General features: G+C 36.4%; 1 protein-coding gene across 2 annotated transcripts; it reads right to left on the bottom strand.

Moving 5' to 3' along the window:
* Positions 1-1,505: 1,505 nt before the first annotated feature.
* LOC128999241 (zinc finger protein 675-like) lies at positions 1,506-15,760 on the bottom strand. Of its 2 annotated transcripts, none has more exons than XM_054425641.1 (4): positions 15,692-15,760; positions 9,988-10,146; positions 7,469-7,708; positions 1,506-4,159 (listed from the first exon to the last, which is right to left on the bottom strand). In XM_054425641.1, the coding sequence occupies exons 1-4, from the start codon at positions 15,719-15,721 to the stop codon at positions 3,341-3,343; spliced, it is 1,248 nt and encodes a 415-aa protein (XP_054281616.1). In that variant the 5' UTR covers positions 15,722-15,760; the 3' UTR covers positions 1,506-3,340. The 2 variants fall into 2 exon arrangements, with proteins under 2 accessions (XP_054281616.1, XP_054281615.1); XM_054425640.1 differs by lacking the exon at positions 15,692-15,760 and adding an exon at positions 15,353-15,635.
* Between the last annotated feature and the right edge of the window lie 1,738 nt (positions 15,761-17,498).

Here is a 17,498-nt window from a genome sequence, read left to right on the forward strand (position 1 = left end):
GCATTGACTATACACCTCTACCTCTTGGTAGAGGTGTATAGTCAATGATATAAGCTAACCCGATAAGGAACAATTATATGTTCCTTTGAAATTGATATATCACACTTATTTCATAATTTAAAATTTTCTAAGAGCAATAAAGCATAGATTTTTGAACAAAACATTTAAAACGTATCATAAATTCATCATTTTGTTGAAACTATAAAAAACTTGCCATGCAGTGGAGAATCCATTTAAAATCATAAATAATGATAATGTAAGCATTTAATTTTGACAGTTTCAGTAGACCTTTGAATACAATTTTAATATTAACAGCTGGTTCATTAAAGTAGTGTAAAATTATCCATATGGTCATAATGTAAACAAAATTGCAGAGTGAACTTTAAATGCCTCTGGGACAGAGCCCCAAGGAAATTTACCGCGTTTCTCTTTTGAGGGCTCACCTACTGACCAATACCGTTCTTTAGACACCCCTACCAAGTTTCTACGCCCAGCCGTTCCCTCAAATTAGCTGTGACAAAAACCTCGTTTTCCTCCATAAGAATAACATGGGATGGGAATTTAAAGGCCACTGGGGCGGAGCCCCGAGGGAATTCTCCATGTTTCTCTTTTGATGGCTCATCTACAGACCAGGACCTTTCTTTAGACACCTCTACCGAGTTTCTACACCCAGCCGTTCTCTCAATTTAGCTATGACAAAGAAAAACAGTTTCAAATTAATATATAGATTGACAGGGAAAAATGTAAAACTAGACATAAGCTAATTAATGAGCAAGTAACTTTTGACTCTAGTTGTACTAATAGAAACTTATTGCTTATTATTACTTACTTACTTATTACTTCCGGTAGCCAATAGTATATAAGGGACGCCATTTTTATTCTTGTCATTCGCCTATTGGGTCTGATGATGATTGAAGTGTCCAATCGAAATCGATCACCACTTACCATCTTTCATATGTATTTACCATCTTGTGATTCAACAGTATAAGTGTAAAAATATTATTACTACTGTTATTAGACGTACAATTTGTTTGTTTTTTCAGGTAATTTAATAACACGTACGATGCTGCTGATCAAGAAGTTATTTAGGATAGAATCTATTATATTATTAAATTGATACAATCAAATTTTATGTAAACGGTTAAGGCCATTTACCAAATAAAAATATAGGCATATGGCATATCAAAATGAAGCTTAGAGTGTGTAGATTTGCCGAAAAGTATTGATATGGACGAACTTCCTAAGGGCTCTGCCCCACAGGCTGATTTCCAAAAGGCTACGCCTTGCATGTTTTGGAAGTTATTATTTGATTAATTTAGTGAACAACAGCTGGCCAATGCAATTGACAATATAGTTTGTTTGTTTACATTTTTGTTTACTTATTTTATTATTTACTTTTAAGTTCTTAAAAGAGGCGTGGTGAATGGACAGTGAAGCTATTTATAAGAACTTAACAATAAGAATGTAGGGTTTCTTATGATAAAAACTAGAAATAAGTTACGGTACCTATGATTTTTACTGTAATACAAATATACACTAAATAACACAAAGCTACAAAGGTACAAAGCGGGATGGGTAAAATAATCATACCCTTAAGGAAAACATTAAGACTAAATTCATACATTATTGATACAAACATGTCAACAGATCTCAAATGACTGATATTTACTTGTCAGAAACTCTACTCCAAATTTTAGACCACTAAATACTTTCTGTGGCTCGACTTATTCCACATTCATTTTTGTATATATTATATACATAAGGAATTGGCCTAAGTGTAGAACATGTTTTAAATCTTAAAATACTACGAGGGTCGTCCATAAAGTAAAGAACGTTTTAGCATGGTTCAATAAAAACGAAAGATATCAACACTAAACTTTATTACAAAGCCACAGTACCTTATTCTACCTTTCTACTTAACCGCCATTGTTGTCGAGACACTTGTTGTAACATGGGACCAGTTTTTCAATTCCGATGTTATACTCGTCAGCCGCAAAAGATTTGAGCCATGTTATCACTGCATCTTTAAGTTAATTGTAATTTCCAAACTGTTTTCCACCTGAAAACTCCTTCAACTTTGGAAACAGATGAAAATCACTAGGTGCTAGGTCAGGGCTGTAGAGAGGATAACTAAAGATTTCCCACTTCAGACATTGGAGTTCTTGCCGCGTTTGTGCTGAGGCATGAGGCCGGGCATTGTCGTGAATGAAAAGAACTTTTGCCGACGGCATTCCACGCCTCTTGTTTTGGATGGCACGTCGAAGTCGTTGAAGAGCCTCACAGTAGGATTCTGAGTTTATTGTTGCAACTTGTGGCATGAAATCTACATGGATTAATCCCTTCCGGCCCCAAAAAACCGTTGCCATGACTTTGCAAGTCTGCAACAATGGTTTTTCCTTTTAGGGATTTGAGGGTGAATTTGCGTGATGCCACTCCATTGACTGAGGCTTATTTTCTGGACTCTTATACAAAACCCATGTTTCATATCCTGTAACATTATGATCAAGAAATTGGTCCCCATCTTTGTCATATTGAGTCAAAAACTCAAGGGCTGCCCCCATGCGTTTCACCTTATGGTCGTCCGTCAAAATCTTAGGCACCCACCGAGCACACATTTTCTTATAACCAAGGTGATCTGTCACTATCTCATGTAGGAGTTATCGTGAAATTTGTGGAAAAGAGTCATGTAAAGTCATCAAAGTAAAACGTCGGTTTTCCTAAATCTTTTCTTCAACTTTTTGCTTCAGTTCATCCGTGACTAGTGATGGCCTCCCACTCCGATCTTCATCAGGCACCTTAGTCCTTCCTTGGTTAAACATGATGCACCACTTTCTTACTGACAACTCATTCATCACATCTTCACCATAGACAGCTTTAATCTGCCTGTAAATTTCAATGGGTTTAACTTTTTGAGCATTAAAAAAGCGGATTACACTCCATACTTCACATTTGGCGGGATTTTTTATTAGCGCCGCCATTTTAAAACGCTTCGAAAACAAGTAGCGTGACCGCACAGCAACGAGACTCACCTCACACTGAAGAGAAAGGAAGGGGTAAGCGGCCGAGCACGTAATCTCAGTGGTGGGGGATCTGCACCGCACGTGATGCGCATTCGTTGTTTACTTTCTGGACGACCCTCGTATTTAGTTATAATTCGGTTGAGAGCTATTATTAAGTTAAATAACCAACCTAGATTAGTAATTTGAAAAATAGAGTAATAGGGCTACTAAAAGATTGAACATTAATAAACTGAATAACCTTTTTAGCATAAAATCATGTAAAATTATATCAGCCAGGTTTCGATACTAAGGCCATTTTCAAAGTAAAAAAAATGGATATATTATAAATTTATGTCCGAAGTACCACCTTGTATGCTTGAGAAATTTGGTAGAATTATAGGTGTGTTAGAGGTGGGTGGGGGGAGAATGGGAGTGTTATCGAAAAGGACATCTTGAGGGTTAAAGTCTGAAAAGAGATCTGCTGTACTATGTTTGTCCACATTCCCACCTCCAACCAAGTTGTAGCCAGGCTGCCCCTCAGAGGGCAAATCCAAAAACTGTTTTCCTTGTGGGCAAGAATCCAAAATAGTGTCTAATATCTGATCACTTTCCAACAACTCCGCATTGAAAGTCCCCGGGAAAGAATCGGAGTTCTCTTTATGTTTTTTCAAATGGATTTTCAAGTTCCCGGTTTGTGAAAAACCTTTGTTGCAGACCGGACAGGAATAAGGTCTCTCCCCGGTGTGTAGACGGTAATGTCTCCTCAGCTTGTACGAGGTGGCAAACTGTTTCTGGCATTGGTCACATTCAATCTTGGTCCCCGACTGCGACGTGTTTCCGTGTATATTTATAAAATGTGATTGCAGCGACACTTTAAACCGGAAAGATTGACCACACCACTGACAAGTATGAGGGGCCGTTTTGGAGTGCTTCATTACGTGAAGTTTCAAACTTATCTTCTGGTTGAACTTCATACCACAAGTCTCACACAAGAAAGGCTTCACTCCCACATGAATGAGTTTGTGTCGGTTAAGACGATATTTGGTACGGAACCTCGCACTGCACACTTCACACACGAGACTCCCATTCGAAGATTTATCCGAGTCAGCGACGACGTTGTCTTCTTGAAAGGTGGCAAATGGACACCGAGGGCATTTAACCTGAAAAATATCAGATGTCACTAAAAACCACAAAGTAAATATTTTTCTTCAATCTATAATATTACACCTGTTTTACAGCTAGAACAGAAATAAACGGTATTAGCAATCTCATACATACTTTCTACCATTAGCTTGTCAACAAATTTTATCATGGGTAAGCGGTGGGAGTAACTATGATATTTTATAGGGATAGCTTTTAGCTAGGAATAGCTTTTTAAGCAAAACTTTCATATAGGTTGTTTATTTTATCTGAAAGCACAAAAAATACGTCAAATAACACTTATAATTTATAATGAGTGTTATTTAACGTACTTTTTGTGCTTTCAAGTAATTTAATAATACATAGATGCTGATCAAGAAGTTGCTTATTTTATGGGTTTTTATGGGGAAATGGCATAAGTTACAATAAATAGCTTTTGAACAGACACTTTTAACAGCAATGGTGGTTTGCACTATTTTTTTTAATCAAGGACCATCTATAATATACTAATTTTAATCAAAACTGGCATTTTTATTTAAGTCTGATTTTCCCTTATTTTATGGGTTTTTATGGGAAAATAACATTTGTTACAATGACTTTTGTTTGAACCGTATTTTTTACAGCATTGGGGAGCACTATTTTGTCTATAATTATGTATAGGGGGAGAAAGTAAAAAGCATCCACATAATTGTTATAATTAATTGTGTCCCTAGTAAACAATTAAACTAATTCATTAGTTTTATATGTCGCGGATAAGCATGTTTACATAAACTCTTAGAGCTCAAGCAGCACTAATGCAATGACCGAGCAGTTTGGGTGTTGGTCAGGGGAAAGCACAGTAAATTAGGGGTTCAAATCCGTCTTGGTCAGGTTTAGTGCGCTTTTCATGAGAAGTTAACCTGTCTGTAGTAGGCCTAGAGCTTGGTTGGGATGGGCTAATTTTTAAAACGTTGAACGGCTGAAATGGGTCTTCACAAGATAAATTAACTCATTAGGAATTGAGCACCAAAACAGGTAAATGTTTTTACTTGTTCTCACCATTATTAGACAAAGCATGAATTTTATTTACTCTACATTCCTTGCTACAGTTAAAGCAACCACGTCGTTATACATAACAAGGATTTTCATGGCAGCATAGGGGTCTAATATTGTAGAGGCTTCATCACAAGAAATATCAATCCTGAGAAGAAAATTACTTAGACAAAGCAGCCTATGTTATAACAAACTATTGAAGGTCAGAAGAATAAAACACTAACTAAAACTGGGCGCTTTGAGAAGGATAAACTGGAGAAATAACTATCAACATCAACAGAATGAGATGGAAATCAAGGCCTGCAGAGAGACCAAAGAAAAGAGAAGAAAAGAAGATGAAGGACAGAAAATGTGTACTAGAATTCAGGATAATCTGATATCATATTATTTGATAGGTGGTTTGGGAAAGAATGAACAGGTTGCAGGTTGGTCCCCATTTATAAAGGTTTGGGAACCGCAGTCTGAGGGTATGCAATAAGGTCCCAATGTCCTTATATTTTTTTATGATTGAACAACGACAGTAAGTTCCTCTTCCTGGTACTACAGGGAGGCACCAATGTCTCCAAATTCCCTAGAGATGGTCTAGGAATAATGTGCCGACTACAGTGGACAAGGCCTGTGGTTCCATGACTACACATGTGAAAAGCCCCCACCTTCTAGGCTACAATTGTATTGCCCCCAGGGTTCATAGTCATTGTTGTAGTTCTTTCTAGCACCTGACCTTGCTGCAGTTGAATGCTGCACAGTTTGCGCCTGGCAGCCTTATGCTCAGCCGATTGCATTTGCATTGGATCAGTTCCTATCATTGCTTGTACGAGGCCAAGATATCACCTGGTAATTGTTATCTCCTCTGTGGAAAATTGATACGGATGATCATGTGCTTTTCTACTTATCTGCACGTTTAGTTGATGAACTCTGATATTGTTTTATATGAGGACAAAGCTTTTGAAGAACTTATTTCTAATTTCCCCACAACCGAGCATCATATTTTATCTGGGATTCTTTCAAGCCAGCTCCCACCTGAGCCGGGGACCGTTTAATTCTAAGGTACAGGTATTGACAGGATAATGAGCTTTATTGGAGTTGTTGTCACTAATTCCACATATGCCTACGGCTAGTGATAAATGATCAGTACAAAAATATTTTGTTATGACTGATTAATCTGGAAATGCTAATCACTGGACACAAGACTCTGGACTTGTAGTCATGGTCTCACACTTAAAGCAGATATACTGCCGCAGTCCAAAACCAGACGAAACTTGAGGGTCAGGTAACATAGAAGAATGGATAACCAAAGGTTAGATAATTGAAACTCTACTACACTAATAATCAATTTATGACCCAAAACACAATCCCTATAGATGTGTTTTTAGTGACTTGGTATGATGCATTATTTTATCAAGACGGGTTTAAAATGTTCACGTAAAAAGTTAATCTTTGGATGTGATTAGTCGGGTTTGTCCAGGGTCATTATGCACAGTATTTTGGTTGAGCCTAGACAATATGGATTCATCATTCAACCATTTATTGACCATCATCATCTCCTAATTTAAAGCTAATTAATTCCCGATATTGTTTCTGGGTTATGTTGTTAAAAGAATTTAACAGATGTAACATAAAATAACCTGGGCTAGTCATGAGCCACAGACTTCTGCTGCGGTGTTATCTACGCTGCTAAAATTAATTGGTTTTGTAATGAAAGGCTGCTTCTTTCAATTAAAAGCTCCTAAAAGCATAAAGAAAATTAATGTACGTATTAATTATAAAGGAAATTCATTACGATTTACAACCATCCTCTAGGCTACTTATTCCCTAAGCTGTTTCGCCCAGGTGACTTAAAAAAATGGTTACAGGTACGCAAGTTTAAATTTATTTTAGGGGGCAATTTTATATATTTGCTATACATGTATGGATGAATCCGAAGCACAATTAACTGGGTTTAATAAATACAAAAGCCCTTCCCTTCGTCACCGATCAATGCTTAAGTAAAGTAAAAAATTGTATTATCTTTGAGTATTGATAGAAAACCTTCAGTAGCCAAAAGTCAATAGTATTCATAAATAAATATGAAATGAAATAAACTTTATTCATAATTTGCAAACATGTGCAGTGTGCACGAATGGCGTCATTATATAGATGGCGTCTTATATAGATGTTACCTGTTCTGCCTGTAACTTTACAATTTGATTAGTTGGTGGAATTGGTAAAAATAATTTAGCAAGTTACTTAACCCGATTGTCATGTTTATATTTCTCAAAAGCTATAGTCAAAGCACTGGTTTTTTAATGTAAACCAACCTCATTGTTGTGCTGCAGGAAAGCTCCGATCTCGTCGCGGTGACCACAGTGTTTACAAGAGCATAGCACAGACCCGAGTCCATGAGTCAGCATATGAAGGGTGATCAGTTGACTAGTGGCCAGGGAGCTGTGGCAGTCCTCGCATCTCAACTGACCTTCCTTGCTGACGGAGATGATTACAGGAGATGTTGTGGACGAGACACCAGTTACATGACAGTCTGTCTTCTTCTGTGGCTTCTCCTGCGGATGACAAATAGACATGTTAAAACTTAGCAAGTAGATAGAACTTACTTGCAATGATAATAACATTCTAGGATTCTGAAATTCTACGATAAAAGTAATGAGTTTTGTTGAAGTAGTTGCCACATACGGCTAGTGGTAAATGATCATTTCAAAAATGTTTTGATATTCAAGCTCCAAAAAAAGGCTCTCCAGACCTTTTGTTCCCTTCACCGTCGACAATCCTGCAAAGACGTCTTCAGATCACACAAAGTTCTAACTTTCCCTTCCATTTAAATTTTTGAAACATTATTATTTATTAAGAAAAACCAATAATCATATAGCTCTTCAAGTATCCGTAGTTATCCTCTCCGCAACAATTTCAATCTTTCGTTACCACGACACTCAACCACTTTCTTCCAGAAAAACTTCCACTTCAATGCAGTAACACTTTTTTTTGAATGACCTCCCTCTGCCTTTGAAAACCATACAGGACATCGGAAAAGTCAGAAAATGTGGTAAGTCCATCTTGATAAATAAGGTCTGATACAGCATCCGGCAATTTGCTTGTAGTATTTAACTTTATTAAACATCACAAGGGGTTTTGTGTCACAACCAAAAAATTTTTTCACAGGTTTTGTATGAGATTCGCCTGAATTCAATTACCTACTGCATGGGAAATTTAAATTTAATGTTAAAAACCAACAATTAATTGGTTGATATTTAAACTTTCTATCTAGGCAGAGGATACGCGTCCGGTAACCGGGCATTGATTAGGCCTCCGGCAGTTACTGTCATAATCTAACCTAACTAACCGTTTCACCGCGCCGTGCTGTATTAGGTGTGCGGCCGGCCTTAGAATGAGTAGAATAAGTCATAATTAGATGTATTAAATAACATAAAAGCTGGCTGTGATAGGCAGCTAAGGTATTATTGTTGTTGTTATTATTATTATTATTATTATTATTATTATTATTATTATTATTATTATTATTATTATTATTATTATTATTATTACTTTGACGGGGTAGTTAAGTTCTTTCCAAATAGAGTTTGAACTATGACAGGAAATGTGTGTGATTTAGTAGTGGTTAGTGGAAGATATATTGGGCCCAGATGTTTTTATTAACACTCATACTACTGCATTTCACCACAAAACCAGTAGACTAAGCGAATTCCATCTGCCTGATTGGATTTACACTAAAATGCCTCCTAAAAAATATCACATTTATTCCCTATTTAAATATAATTAGTTTAACGAGTACAGTACTTAGGTTTGCTGCAACAGGGAGGGTAAACAAGTGTTTTTTGTTGTAAAATGTAAATAGTTCAGTAAGAAATTAATGTATTTTACAAATTCGATCAAAATATGTTCATAAACAAGCAAACTACAACAGTTACTTATCTTTCATAAGAATAACATGGGAATTTTAAATTTAAAATTTTTTGGATTGTCTCTGTAACCAGTAGGCGCACAATAACGCTTCAACATACTATATTACTTGTTTTTTAAGCTCTACATAATAGTTTGGAAAGAAATTGTGATTTTTTTGTTTTTAGGGTAAAAATGGGAAAAATATATTTTTACTGTAAAACCCCCCATAAGCCCCCGTTCTCATAGTCTGATCATGCTGGTTCGCAAACTCGTTCGAATAAATGTAGGTTTAAACGTTTATACCAAACCGTTACCATGAAAATCGAGCAAAAATGATCCGATTTTGATTAAATTTGGTATAAACGTGTAAACCTACATTTGTTCGAACGAGTTTGCAAACCAGCATGATCTACCATTATGACTTGTAGGCCTATATGTGTATATATGTGTATATATGTATATATATGTATGTATTTGAACGGATGGTGTTTATGGCCTCTAGGACCTCAAAACGAAAAAGTAAATGGTCGGTCCCGGGTCCAGGTCTTACCATGAGTACTATGGTAATAGCTTATTCCCTACATGGGAAATTCGCTAAAATCGAATGAAGGTTAAATTCTGTTCATAAAATAAAATTATAAATGCCTCAAATTCTAACAAAAGATGAACAGTTACGAATAAATGGCATTCCAAGCCAAATCTTTGACAAAAAGTTAATGTAACCGATGGGATTCGATCTAGTACCTAGTTCATCACCCGAGTACTCTATCCACTACACCACAAACTCCGTTGGCTGTACATCGTATCGTTGTGGTAATGGTGCTCCGGGCCCCCACAACCCGGTGACATCATTGCCGGTCGCCTAATCCACGTTCGGTTACCGGACGCGTATCCTCTGCGTTCTATTTAAGTTGATTGTGTTAACCTGATTGTTTTTATCAACCTCTGCTGATTTGAGACGAGACTTGAGTGTTTTCTGAACTTTCTTGATCATTTCACAAAAGTCACCGAAGTGATGAAGAGTCATCTCACAGTCGACACAAACAAACTTTGTTAGCTTGTCGCTTGATGTAATATTTATAACCTAAAACAGACAGAATAAAATGAGTGTATGATCTCAACAGTTAAGAGAGGCTATGGATAGGGCCTAACTAATACCATATTGTTGCTTTTAAATCCAGTACCGTATCTGTTCTTATGGATAGATTTAAAGACTTAAGCTTCAACAAGGGGTGTCTCCACTGAGCTCCTGTTGCGGCCAAGCAAGTTAGTTCAAATTTGACATCAGCGCCATAATGTAGACTTTATCCACCACTATTCAAGCTGTTTCTTACACCTATGCAACAATTAATTGCTCTTTTCATGAAAGCCAAAAACTACACAAAAAATAACTACAAAGGATAATATCATTGACTATATAACAGGACATCTTTTTTATCAATCAAATTCACTAACCAGTAAAATATCACGATAAATATTACGATACGAGTCCCTGTCTAATATCTCAGATTCTTAGCGAAGCAGTTAAATTAATGATCAGTCGCGCTTCACTTGCACTTCTCAACACGAATTCGAGGCGAGCGGGGAGCGGATGTGCAGTTCCGGCAAGTCACGTGGGCGCTGGTAGCATGGCTCAGCTGTCGGCTGTCTGTACATTGCGTCGTAACAGCAGACAGCACTATGTTTTCATTGCCCGCCACATCGTGGCAGCACCTACTGGTCAGTGACGTCAGCGCTATGATCGCCCCTTCCCGCCAGAGTGTGCTGATTGCTTGTTCACAACCAAATGCATGGGGCTTTCAATCTAGTAGTGTTATATAGTCAATGATAATATACACTTTTCCCAAGTATGAATCTTTTTTTAAAGATTGCCAAACTGATGAGGGTGTCTCTATAAGTCTATCAAGGGCTATGGCTATGATAAATCTTAGTATTTTTGAGCACCCTGATCAGAAAGCAAAATATCCTCAACCTTTATCACGGTCTCTGAAACTGGTGAAACACGCTGCAGGCCTCTTTGCCTAAATGTGTACGACCTTCTGCAAACTCCATAAAAGCCATGCACATTTTCTTTGTCTAAACACTTTTCTGCACATACACATCTGTAAATAGGCAATGAATTTAATTTTGAAGTTGGACCCTTTCCCACAGAAACTTAATCACATAACTTAGTACAATCTATACTTGGCGAAAGCAAATATTTTCTCTCCCATCATTTTGGCTACTATAAAAAAAGACTACAATTCCATTTTAGTTGTGGAGATCAGCTAGAATAACCTAACCTAATTAACCAAACGATATATCGAATAATCTATATATTGATCGATATTTTCATTCCGTTGTTTTTTACAACAGATATGGAAGTCTATCCGGGCTTTTAATTATAAGTCCTGGCTAAAGCTGGGTTTTGTTAACATTTAACCCAATTTTTCAATTATAGAGTATGGAAAAAAATTTTAGTAACATAAATTAAGTTAATCGCATTCAGCACAATTTAAATAAGCCTACCGTACCTCAAATGTGTTTTGATATACTAGCCGAAGTAACTAAATAAAGTTTTTATCAAATTCAGGAAGTTATTTAGCGTCATAAGTCAATAGTAAAACATATACTATTTTAACGTGACGTCAGTGATCGCTATAACAGTTACTTTTAATTTTACTGTATGATAAGTTTACTGTAATACCCCCGCCGCAGCAAACCTGCAGACTAAGCGAATTCCCTTTTGCCTGATTGGACTTACACTAAAATGTCTACTTAAAAATATAACATTTATTCTCTATTTAAATAGAATTAGTTTAACAAGTACGGTAGGCCTACTTAGGTTTGCTGCATCAGGGAGGGTAAAACCGTTTTTCTTTTTGTAAAATGTTAATAGTTAGTAAGAAATAAAAACATTTTCCAAATTTGATCAAAATAATGTTCATAAACAAGCAAACTACAACAGTTTACTTATTCTCCATAAGAATAACATGGGAATTATAAATTTGCAATTTTAGCGAATTTCCCATATAGGGAATAAGCTATTACCGTAGTACTCATGGTAAGACCTGGACGCGGGACCGATTTTTTTTTCGTTTTGAGGTCCCCAGAGGCCAAAAACACCATCCGTTCAAATTCATATATATATGTGTCCGTCAGCACGATAACTCGAGCAAAAATGATCCGATTTTGATGAAATTTGGTACAAACATGTAAACCTACATTTATTCAAAAGAGTTCGAGAACCAGCATGATCGGATCATGGGAACGGGGGGGTTTTGTGGGGTAAAAATGAGTTTTTCCCATTTTTGACCCAAAAAACATAATAAGTTTATTTTGCAATTTCTTTCCACGCCATTTTGTAGAGCTTAAAAAAACAAATAGTTATGCACTTTTCGTGTTCGATATCCGACAATAGCCGCCTAAGAGTCAAAGAAAATATTATGCGCCTAATGGTTACGGAAAAAAATCCAAAAAAATTAAAATTTATAATTCTCATGTTATTCTTATGGAGAACAAGTAAACTGTTGTAGTTTGCTTGTTTATGAACATATTTTGATCAAATTTGGAAAATGTTTTTTATTTCTTACTAACTATTAACATTAAAAAAATTACCCTCCCTGATGCAGCAAACCTAAGTACTTGTTAAACTAATTATATTTAAATAGGAAATAAATGTTATATTTTTAAGTAGACATTTTAGTGTAAATCCAATTAGGCAAATGGAAATTCGCTTAGTCTGCAGGTTTGCTGCGACGGGGGTATTTTTGAATTTTCTCCGTAACCATTTTAGGCGCATAATAACTCTTCAATATACTAAATATTTTTTTAAGCTCTACAAAATGGTTTGGAAAGAAATTGCTAAATTTTACGTTTTTTGGCTCAAAAATGGGAAAACCCTATTTTTACCCCATAAAACCCCGTTCCCATAGTTTGATCATGCTGGTTTGCGAACTCGTTCCAATAAATGTAGGTTTACACGTTTATACCAAATTTCATTAAAATCGGATCACTTTTGCTTGAGTTATGGTGCTAACGGACATATATATATATTGAGGTATATGAATTTTGAACGGATAGTGTTTTTTTGCCTCTAGGGACCTCAAAAAAAAAAAAAAAAAAACGGTCCCGCGTCCAGGTCTTACCATGAGTACTACGGTAATAGCTTATTCCCTATAGCCTATGGGAAATTCGCTAAAAACAAAAGAATTCATAAAATTGTTTCTTTATTTTAACCTACTGGTAAGTTTTGTTTTAAATTTGAACCACTAAAAACGGAAGAAACCATACATTTCTGAACTGTAGGCTATGCCGTAGCTATTATAGCCTATATTTAAACTTATAAGTTTTAGTTAAATAGGCCTAAATTAAGACTTATTGTTTGTTTTCATAATACAGTGGAACCTCGATAAGAATTCCCTCGATAATCCCCTCAAATTTATTTTCCTTAAAACACATTTTATTGCGAACCTCAATAAGAGGCCATTCTTGATAACCAGACTTATTTTATAATCGCCATGAGAGTCTGGTTATCAAGGTTCTAAGCTACTGTATAACTGTAACTTTCATAATGCTAAGTAGGTATATAGGCTAGGCTATTTATTTTATGGTTGAATAGCCAATTGATAGTTTCATTTATTAAACATCTATAACACGTAGAGCCTAAACAGATCATAACCTGATTTGATGTAGGCCTACATAAAAAATATAAGTACATTGTAGAAACGATATAGGTACCTAACTTATCGAACCAAGATAAAATCGATATAGGATATAGGTTATTGATATTTAGGCTGCACTTTAGTTTACGTCCTACACTCATTCGAATGAATATATCGATTGATATATAAATTATATCATTTGATATATCAAGTTTGGTTGGTTAGGTTAAAACCTAACCTAACAGACCGAATGAAATCGATATATCAATTAATCTATATATTGAACCTTTTCGGTAATTATATCGACCTCCGGACCTCACGCGAAATTAAAAATTTATTTTTTCAAAATAGTCGAAATTTTACGCTGATTTCAAAAATGATTGTCGTTTTTTTCGGAAACGTCCCGTTTTCCCGGAAAATGGACCACTATTAAGTAAAATATCACTGAAAAACGGGGATATTTTTTTGTTGCTCAAAACCCATGTTGTGGGTACTCAAATTGTGCGGAATTTCATCCTGAACAAGAATATGTAGTTTTTATTATCGCTTTTAAGTAAAACATCACCGGACAGGTTAACTAACCTAACATAACCTAACTTAGGTTTAGGTTAGGTTAGGATAATTTAGAAAAGGTTAGGTTAGGTTAAGTTAGGTTAGGTTAGGTTAAGTTAGGTTAGGTTAAGTTAGGTTAGGTTAGGTTTGGTTGGGTTAGGTTATTTTATTAGGATAGGTTAGGTTAGGTTAAGTTAGGTTAGGTTGAGTTTTGTTAGGTTAGGTTTGGTTAAGTTTGGTTAGTATTAGGTTAGCCTGGTTAGTTTACTTACAATACTAACCTAACCTAAACTAACCTATCCTAACCAAACCTAATTTCGTAAGTTAGGTTAGGTTGGGTTAGTATATCAATAAAATGAGTATTGTAAGTAAATTAACCTAACCCAACCTAACTTAACCAAACCTAACCTAACAAAACTCAACCTAACCTAACTTAACCTTACCTAACCTAACCTAACTTAACCTAACCTAACTTAACCTAACCTAACCTAAACTAACCTATCCTAGCCTAACCTAATCTAAACCTATGTTAGGTTAGTTAACCTATCCGGTGATGTTTTAGGCCTACTTAAAAGCGATCGACTACATATTCTTGTTCAGGATGAAATTCCGCACAATTTGAGTATCCACAACATGGGTTTTGAGCAAAAAAAAATCCCCGTTTTCCCGTTTTTCGGTGATATTTTACTTAATAGTGGTCCGATCGTAATAAAATTTACATATTCTTGTTCAGGAGAAAATTCCGCATAATTTGAGTACCCACAACATGGGTTTTGAACAAAATATATTTTTCCCGTTTTTCCCATTTTCCGGGAAAACGGGACGTTTCCGAAAAAAACGACAATCATTTTTGAAATCAGCGTGTAATTTCGACTATTTTGAAAAAAGAAATTTTTAACTTCGCGTGAGGTCCGGAGGTCGATATAATTACCCTTATCACAGGTTCACTGATGTATAATATAACCTAGGCCTATTACAGTAGGCCTATTGTGTTGTCAAGAATAAGATTAAGGTGTCTAAAGAATAGTGAAACTGGTTACATAACTTAGATATACAGGCTTATTATATATATTTCATTTCAACCTAGACACTCACCTTTTTGGGAAGTAAAGATAAAACTTTTGTTAATTTATCTGATCTATCATTGTTTATGACATTTAAGTCTATGCCAGATGATTTCTCTATTCCACAACATCTGCAATAGTTTTGAGGGATAAACATTTGAAATTGTTCCTTGGACATAATCATCGATATACAAACACGATGTTTGTTATATATCGATGGACATAATAACTAAAGTTTGAAAATTATGTGATAAACAGGGGATTTGAACAGTACAGTAAACATTTTCAAACACATTTGTAAACAAAACTGACAATAATAGCCTAGCTCTAGCAGAAGAAAAGCAGAAAGAGATTAATAATAACAACCAACCAGGAAAAAGTTGAAGCATTCCTCCATCATGACCAACCCAAATAGATCTAAACCAAAATTCCCACGATCACAGTAGAAGTCTATGTAGATGTTCAGAATAAAATTGATTGCGCAGGGTCCCAGATGACCGACATCTTACTTAATGACGTAATGTGGGAACCACCCGACATAATCAATATGGCATTATATGCCATCGGTTGTTTGCATCGCATATTTTCTTAACGAATAGGTATTGCAATTTTGTTAAAAAAAAACAATAATTAAATATAAGTTTTGAATACTCTATCTCTTCTTACACTTCGATCTCGGATCGGCATCAAAGAAACGCGTTTATTCACGGCCACCTTTACTCCAAGCACAGCCACCTCTAATACGTATTAGAGGTGGCTGTGCTCCAAGCCGCGGCCTTCGAAGTGGCAACGTCGCAACGCAAGTATGGTTGTAATCGTGGTTGTGGTTGTAACCACTGAGCTATAATAATATAACTGGAGTAACCACTCTGTGTTTTAAAAACGTACCACTGTTTTTGATGGTTTTGTTTCAGAGCTTCATGTTGTTAGGTTGGCCAGGTGATCGGTTGGTGGGATTTGTCAAATTAGAGGCAAGATCAAGATGGCGTCATCCGATTCCTATTGTCTTGTTGATAGCAAACAAAAATATGTCAACATTATGATTGCAATATAAGTTTAATTATTTATTTTACGAGCAAGAGCAACCCATTTTAACAAGATCGTAAACCGATGGTCGTTCTTTATCAAATGCCATAGGGCTAAACCCAAGACATTTAATCCCACAATTACTTCTTCAGAGCTTGGCTTTGATGGATACGTTGTCTACCGAAAGGATCGTTCGCCCCAAACTAGTAGCAAGCAGGATGGTGGGGGTGTTCTGATTGCCGTCCACAAGACTATTTTTTCATCCGAAATCGTACAGCCCGATTTACCAGTGGAGGCACTGTGTGTTCTTGTTAAACTTACAGCCAGCTGCAAGATAGTTGTCTGTGCAGCCTATATCCCTCCTCAAGCTCAAACAAGACTCTACTCTCTGTTTGCTGAGTCACTAGTGGAAGTATTGTCCGTCTACCACAACTATGACCACATACTAATTGCTGGGGACTTCAATCTACCTGGCTTCAACTGGATCCACCCCGAACTGTCAACTGCTACTCCACCGGTGAACATAATTTTGGACTTGGCTGCACATCTTGGTGTCAATCAGATTAGTGATGTGGTGAATGATAGAGGAGTTCAGCTGGACTTGATCTTTGGGTCATCCGACGTCTTTACCGTGTCACATGCTAATGAGCCCCTCCTTGCCCAAGAACCCTGCCATCCTAGCTTGTATGTTTCTGCAGATATCCCTGAACCATCGATCGAGCGTCCAAAGCACCATACTTTCATCAGGAACATTCGAAGATGTGACATTGAAAAGGTTAAAATTGACCTCCAGGACGGAGCCATTCAGCTCGACTATGATTGCAGCGACGTTAATCTTCAATTCTCCACTTTTTGCAGTCAACTCGGCGAACTCATCAAATCTCACTCTCCTTGGAAGTCTGTCAGTCCTTCCGTCTTTCCAAAATGGTTCTCCAAAGAGCTTAGGGAACTTGTTATTCTCAAGAAGACGCTTCACAAGAAATATAAGATATCTCTCAACATGATTGACTACCACAACTTTAGCGTCATTAGGGACCGATGCAGGGCTGTTTCCAGGGATTGTCGCTTGAGCTACGTCAACCATGTTAATACTACCATTTCCACTAATGTCAAGATCTTCTGGAGTTTTGTGAAGAATCTCAATCGAACAT

The sequence above is a fragment of the Macrosteles quadrilineatus genome, unplaced genomic scaffold (assembly GCF_028750875.1).
Source record: "Macrosteles quadrilineatus isolate MER2022 unplaced genomic scaffold, UCM_ALF_1.0 Scaffold_8__2_contigs__length_117827958, whole genome shotgun sequence".
NCBI classification, from domain to species: Eukaryota; Metazoa; Arthropoda; class Insecta; order Hemiptera; family Cicadellidae; genus Macrosteles; species Macrosteles quadrilineatus.